Source organism: Lactuca serriola, chromosome 2 (assembly GCF_051521515.1).
Source record: "Lactuca serriola cultivar US96UC23 chromosome 2, Lser_US96UC23_V15, whole genome shotgun sequence".
Classification (NCBI taxonomy): Eukaryota; Viridiplantae; Streptophyta; class Magnoliopsida; order Asterales; family Asteraceae; genus Lactuca; species Lactuca serriola.
This window is the reverse complement of record NC_136409.1, coordinates 171,796,314-171,804,010: the sequence shown is the minus strand read 5'-3', so window position 1 is coordinate 171,804,010 and position 7,697 is coordinate 171,796,314. Positions and strand designations below refer to the sequence as shown.

Genomic DNA, 7,697 nt, shown 5'->3' with positions numbered 1-7,697 from the left:
AAATGTTTGGGTAAAAACGGACATAAATTTCAACTTTGGGCAAAACCGACAAAATCCTAAAACTTGAGGGTTCTTATGACATTAACCCTAAATTCGCCGATAAGGTTTTACAAAACATTCTTAGCCAACGACAACCTAACCACATCAAGAGTTTGTCGATCCAACATGTTCCGATCATACTACTTCATCTCTTCATGTTTTTTCTCATACGGATGTTAGTGTAACTTCTTCTAGATGTAATCTACAATCTAAAACTTATAAAATAAAAAACCGTAACCTTCAAATTCTCAACATCTCACCTTCAGTTATATCTCTAGTTCTGATACTAATTGTTAGGTTTAAGAGATGTGATAAACTCATAAACACAATAAAGATGCAAGTAAAAATAAAAAACAAAGTAATACGATAAGATTAACTATACTACATCCACATACAAAACTAAAAACATTTTATTAGATTTGTAGAAAATACACCATCACACTCACAATATGCCTTTATGGGTACAAAGCCCCAACTTTATTATTGGCCTTACATTGAATACATTTTGGCCTTGCCGCTACGCCCAACAACCCTTCTCTTGTGGACCAGGCCTCCAACTTTGGGTCGTGACCAAAACATAAAATATGTTAAAAAATCATTAATGGTAGCTTTTCTTCATTCCAAAACGTCATAAAAGCCATAAATTATGTTCAAAAACTTGTACTCGGTTTACATATACATTTACATTTACATTCTTTTATAAAAGAAACTTCAAAGGACGACTTATCAATTCTTCTTCAACGTTCATTATTCAGCTTACACAATCTCAACAAACCTTCATCATCAAATCATTCCCTCACCCATTGCTGCGTTGTTAAACAATTTTTTGAGTTTTGGCATCACTGTTTCACTCTTCAATGAAGCCGATTTAGGGGTATATCGGGATGCTGGAGATCGAAACTTCTGTGATCTCACCCGTCTCGCAGTTCCCATGTTCCCAACTCTATACATGGATTTCCGAGACGATGCCATAACTTTTGCCCCGATCTTTACCTGTCGACTGCTTCGATCTTCTTCTGCTACGTCTTCTTCTTCTTCTTCCTCTACCTCAATGCTTAAATCCCTAATTTCTCGTTGTTTTATCTCAAATTTCATCAATATCTCTCTTTCGTTTGCCTTCAAAGCTTCCACCCAGGCCTCAGCTGCAGCGATTTTCTTATCAGCAAGCTCTTTAGCTCCACCTGCCTTCCCCGTTAAGTAATTGTATTCGAAATCCGTGATTGTGATTATCGAGCTGTTAATCGAAGCCATTTCTCTAGCTTCTACTGTAGTGTTGATCAGTTTCCTTAGATTTCCTAGGGTTTCAGATTCTGATGATTTGATTGCTTTAAGCTCCTCCATGGCAGCTACTAATTTTTCCTCTTCTAAATCTATTTCAAATTCAGTTTTATCAATTTCCCCCTTCATGTTTTCAATTTCTTCATCTACAACGTCTTTTTCTTTCTTTGCTTTCTCGGTTTCTGCTCTTAATTGTGCGAGTGTTATCGATAGATTGGCTGCAACTGTGTTGTTTTTCGTTTCAGAAGCTGTAAGTGCTTCTAGTCTGGCTTTCGCCCTTAAGATCTTCGAGTTGAGGTTTTGAACAGTCAACTCTCGTTTCTGTTCTGCTTTCTCTAATCGAGCTGTTTCCTCTCGAACATGCTTAAGCTCCTTTCTAATGATATCCATGGAGGCCATGAAATTAAACCCTTCTCCTTTAATGGAAGCAAGTTCTCGTTTTGCGGCCTCCAGTTCTTCTGTAATCGTGCTTAACGGAGACCCTTCTTGATTCCTTGACATGGCCTCAGTTCTCTTGTCCATTTCTTTAGCCATGTTCAGTTCACTTTCTAACAAATTTATATCAGAAAGCGTAATTTGAAGCTCTCTTGTCCTTTCGTTCTCTTCCACCTGAGTTTTATAGCGATTCGCTTCTTCCACTCTCTGCGCTTCAATGGCTTCCCATTCTCTAACAGCTTCAATTCGAGCTAATTCAACAAGAGCTTGTTCCTCACCCAGTTCTTGAATCTCTTTCTTCATCAGTACAATGGAGGCAGAAAGATTGGACCTTTTAGAATTCGATTCTTTTGCTTCTCTCTCGGCGTGCCTCTTCTGCTTTAACACGCGAGCCATATCGAGCTTAAGTTTTTCCAATTCTCGTTTCACATGTTCAAGTTCCTTCATCACTTTTTCATATCGATCATCCTCGCTCCTCAATGAAGTTTCTGCTTCTTCTTCTTCTTGTTGGCGCCATTTTGGTTTTCTCTGCAATTTGGCTCTGGAATTTGATTCTTCGATCTTTAAAGTTAGATCACGAACTGCTCTTTTCGCATCAGAAAGCTCGGACTCTACGCTATCGGTTTCAGATTTCCACATTGGAGATTTCTCTTTATTGTCTTTATTTCGATAGTTTTCCTTTTCAGCAGATGGCTGTAACAATTTGGAAACGAGAAATCCATAGACAGCTCTATAAACTATAATCACGAATAATACGAATACGACAGAATCAAGATTGGAGTTACCTGAAGCATCATGACTGTTTGCTAGAACAACGTACAACACCAGAAGGAAAAAAGTACAATCTTTCACAGCATCACACACCCTGCACAAAACTAATGATTCAACCAACACCCAGAAAGCTCAACGAAGAAAGTACAACAAGTTGACTGCGAAAGGTAGAATCTTTCACTCAAGCACACAGAAACAAGATAAACAGAAAGTTAGATGAGATGGAAGATTTAGATAAAGTGAAAGGAATTTGGAAAGATTTGGGGTATATGTTTTGAATGGTTGAAGTTGTAAATAAAAGGAAAATGAGGGTTAAAAGTGAAGGAAAAAAATAGAATCTTGGCCATTGCTGTCTTGCTGGACATTGGAATCATCATAGCCTCTAATTTTTATACCCGGGACCCACTAATCTGCTTGTTATCATCTCCTATCATCACTAATGGATAAATAATGTCTCCTTGCTCATGAAATACATGCATGTCCACAAGATACTTTTACTAGTGGTAATTTGTTGTTGATAATTAAATAGTTATATTCATGATGGATGGTGGATATTCTTTAGGAAATAAACAATATTCTTGAAGAAAAAATGTCATTTTCAAGGATCATTAGTATGAGCTAGCTAATGTTCGTTTTTTCTGAAGTTTTTGTTTCCTTGGCCGGACATAGAAAAGGTCATTTAGGTGTTTTCATTTTTGATGTTTGTATTTGTAGTAAAAGGTGAATCTTGTGTGGCTTATTAATTATCATCCAAACTGTGGTAATAAGGTTTGTCCTACTATGTCATTTGCAAAGACAGTGTGTTAGAATTTTGTTGCACAAGATGGCGAACATTTTCTAAATATGGTGGATTTTGAAGTTACATGATATTGTTTTTTAGTAGGAAAGGTTTCATGTTAGTATTAAGGTTGTGTTTGGTGCATATAACATAGTGTATTGTAATGTTTTGTGAAACCACAAAAGTAACATAAACTTATAAGCTATTTGAGATAATGTTTTATAAACCAACATACAAGCTAAAAACTAGTTTTTCAGCTAGTGTACCAAAAACAGCCTATAATAACTTTGTTATTATGTTAAAGGTTTTTCTATTAATTAATAATCTTGAAAATAGCACCCTTTATATAGCTAGGGAATACAATGATGAGGAAACTAACAAACACTCCTAAATTGTCAAGAAATCACGAAATCGTTGAGCCCCTAAAGGCTTGGTGAAAACATCAGCAACTTGAGTCTTCGAGTCAATCTGCATAAGTTGAACTTCCTTGGACTCAACGCGTTCTCGAACAAAATAGCAATTCATTTCCTCATGCTTAGTTTGCTCATGGAAAACTGAATTATTGTCGATATGTCTCGCAGCTTAATTATCACAGAAAAGTTGAGTTTGACCAAAATGAGACATGTAAAGTTCCTTCAACATCCACCTTATACATATTACTTCACTAACAGTAGATGTCATGGCTCTATATTCGACCTCAGCCGATGAACGGGAGACAAATGATTGCTTCTTTGATTTCCAGAAAATTGAAGAACCACCTAATAGTAGAAGGTATCCAGTTCTAGACCTTCAAGTCATTGCCTGAGAACATTGACATAGTAAGTGATGTCTGGTCGAGTTGCTTGAAGATAGAGCAATCTACCCACAGGACGTCTATATTGATTGGCATCTATCGTGGCTTCTCCTTCACATTTATCTCGTTTCAAATTTTGCTCCATAGGAAAGGAAACACGTCGACAACCAAGCATCACTGCATCTTCCAAAATATCCAAGGTGTATTTTCGTTGACTTAGGACCATGCCATATTGTGTTCTAGCAACCTCAATACCTAGGAAAAACTTTAAAGGACCTAGATCTTTGATGCTAAACTCAGTATCAAGAGCCTTTTTCGTATCTCGTATCTTTTGCATGTTATCACCAACAATGATAACATTATCCACGTAAATAAGATCAACAACAAAAGAATCATTATTTTTACAAAGAAATAAGGAATGATCAGCTCCTGAAGGTTTTAAACGAAGGCATTGTAAGAAAATGGTAAAAATTTTATACCAATTTCTAGAGGCCTACTTGAGCCCATAAAGGGACTTTTTTAATTTGCATACACGAGGATCATCCTTTGATCCAAAACCTTGTGGCATCTTTAAGTAAACATCTTCATTTAAATCGTTATGTAAAACGTTGTTCTTCACATTTGGATGATAAACATGAAAACCTTTTTTTACAACAATAAGAAGAAGAGTTCTGACTATGACAAGTTTTGCAACTGGGGAAAAGGTATTGTGATAATCCACTCCTTTCATTTGTGTGAACCCTTTAGTGACCAAGAGGGATTTTATCTTTCTATTCCTCCATTGGGTTTATATTTTATCTTGTAAACCCATTTCGAGTCAATAGCATGCTTTCCTTACAGTAGCTCTTGAAGAATCCAAGTTGTTTTTTTGAAGAGCTTGGATTTCATTCTTCATAGCTTCTACCCACTTGGGATCTTGCATGGCTTGTACAAAGTTCTTTGGCTCATTACTTGAGGTAATGGCTGCAAGAAAAGCTTTGTGTTTATCAGTAAAATTATTGTAAGAGACAAAATTAGCTAAAAGATGTATGGTTGAGGGTTGATGATCGGAGAAGGCAGATAAATCTTCGGGATCGAGGGATGGGGAAATATTGGTGTTATAATCATTAAGAAGAACTAGCATAAACTGATTTCATTTTGGCCGTTGAAGGCTCTCTGGTTCATGATGAATGGTTTCTTGGTCTTCAGATGGACTGAGATATGTTTGAGCATGATCAATGGTGTGATGCTGTTCGATTGTCTTATTTTCATACACAGTAGGTGCTTCATCTTTAGTTGGATCAATTTGTTTGTCCTTAGTGGTATTCAAGTTTTCAGTGACGGGTTGTTCCGTCCTAACTACAAATTCCTACTCCTTTAGAAAGACAAGAAAAACTCTTTTTGTTTTCAATCCCATTTACGTTAGAGAAAGGAAAAACATCTTCAACGAATTTTACATCCCTTGACACAATGATCTTGTTGTGTTGTGGATCATATATTTTTTACCCTTTTGTTCTTGGTGAGTAATCGAAGAACACTCCTGGTCTTCCTTTCATCTCAAATTTATCTCCCCTAGTTTCTATGCTTCGATAATATGCTAGACAACCAAAACCCCTCAAGTGATCAAATCTAGGTTTTTGGTTGTATAATCGCTCATAAGATGTTTTTTTGTCAATCACATCAGATGACAAGTGGTTAATGATGTGTTGGCAGACAGAATGTATTTTCCGTAAAATTTGATTGGAAGATTAGCTTCAAATTTTAGAGTTCTCGTTGTTTTAAGAAGGTGTTTGTGCTTTCTTTTTATAACCCCATTTTGCTGAGGTGTATGTGAACAAGTTGTTTCAATAATAATACCTTCTTTAACATTAAAACCGAGCATGTCATTGGAGGTGAACTCTCCCCCATTATCACATCTAAGCATCTTAATTTTCTTTTCAAACTGAACTTGTATCATTTTGTGAAATCAACCAGGCAAGTACTAGCTTCATGTTTGTGTTTGAGAAGGAATACCCACATTACACGACTATAGTCATCAACAATAGTAAGGAAATAATTTGCATGTGTAAGTGAGGGTATTCTATACTTTACCCATATGTCACAATGTATAAGATCAAAACAAGATTTTGGTTTAGTGTTGCTAAGATGGAAAGGTAATCTAGTACTCTTTGCTTTAATGCATGAGTCATAAACAATGTTTGAATTAACTGAAATATTCTTAATAAAATCAAAACGACAAAGTTTAGAAACATAAGCGTTCCCCAATCTTTTGGGCCAAGTACCAGAACTTGTCATTAAAGCATGTCTTCTTGTCCCCATCCTATACAATCCCCCGACACATTCACCTGTTCCAATCAATGCCCTTGAACTCAAGTCCTGTATGACAAAGAATTTTGGGAAACTTGACAGCATATTGTAAGTCATTACTAATTTTGCTCACTTATAGAAGGTTGCATTCAAAATCTGCCACATGCAAAACATCCTTTGTGGTAATACCATTTGGTAGGGTGTGATTTCCATGACTCTTGACGGGAATGGTGTCACTATTAGGTATGATTACGGGTGTTTCAAAGCGTTCAGTGGGTAATTTTTCAAGTAAAGAATTATCATAAGTAACGTGTTCAGTGGCACCATAGTCAATAATCCATTTACCTGTAACACTCTGTTTTCGCCTTACAATATGATTTAATACAAAGTATAAGTTTAATACTTATTAGCCTTGGTGATCTAAATAAAATTCGTAGTGATCATAATTCCGAGAGCATGCATGTGAAGAATGCCTAAATCTGACTTTGTAATCCATTTACCTGTAACACTCTGTTTTCGCCTTACAATATGATTTAGTACAAAGTATAAATTTAATACTTATTAGCCTTGGTGATCTAAATAAAATTCGTAGTGATCATAATTCTGAGAGCATGCATGTGAAGAATGCCTAAATCTGACTTTGTATGTGAAAGTTATGATTTTTTTGAAGTTTCAACGCAACAGTGTGCCACACATGAATCAAAATTCAAATTAGTTTATTGTTAGCTGAAACAATCTAAATGAGAGTTAAAGATCTCATGAATATGAACCCGTCGATATATAAAGATATTCCACAATGCATGTCGTATGAAGGGGTTATGATTTTTATATGGGTTTTAACAGTCTAAGCCATTTAAAAATATAACTTTAGAAATAGAGTGAGAATTAGCCAATGGAGCCTAAAAGAAAGTTGTAGTACTTGTTGATAGCTACATGTGGATATAAAGAACGTCAAAAATAGATTTCGTATGAGAAAGATACGATTTTAGAAGAAAATTAAATCTCGTACGCACGGCGCGTGCAACTTCTAGAAGGTAGGTGTGGACCAAAGGAAAAGCGACACGTGGCAGTGTGGAAGATGAGAGACGTCACCGTACCATGGCGCACACCTCCTCAAAATCACCTATAAATATACAGTGAATGCTCTTACTATTCCTCACACCTCTAGAGAAAATTCCTTTGAAAATCCCTACTTCCAATTTTGAAATATCTTTAGTATTTAGGATTTTTTGTGAGACTCCGGATCATCAGAGAGTCGGGCAGAAAGAAGTGCATGGTATCGAGGTCCTACCCGCAACTTTTCAACTTTTCACTGGG

At 36.1% G+C, this 7,697-nt stretch overlaps 1 protein-coding gene across 1 annotated transcript; it reads right to left on the bottom strand.

Annotated features, from left to right (window-relative positions):
* Positions 1–431: 431 nt before the first annotated feature.
* On the bottom strand, positions 432–2,791 carry LOC145087404 (protein PLASTID MOVEMENT IMPAIRED 2-like). The gene is made up of 2 exons (XM_079025355.1): positions 2,538–2,791; positions 432–2,445 (listed from the first exon to the last, which is right to left on the bottom strand). The coding sequence occupies exons 1-2, from the start codon at positions 2,547–2,549 to the stop codon at positions 823–825; spliced, it is 1,635 nt and encodes a 544-aa protein (XP_078881481.1). The 5' UTR covers positions 2,550–2,791; the 3' UTR covers positions 432–822.
* Positions 2,792–7,697: the final 4,906 nt, after the last annotated feature.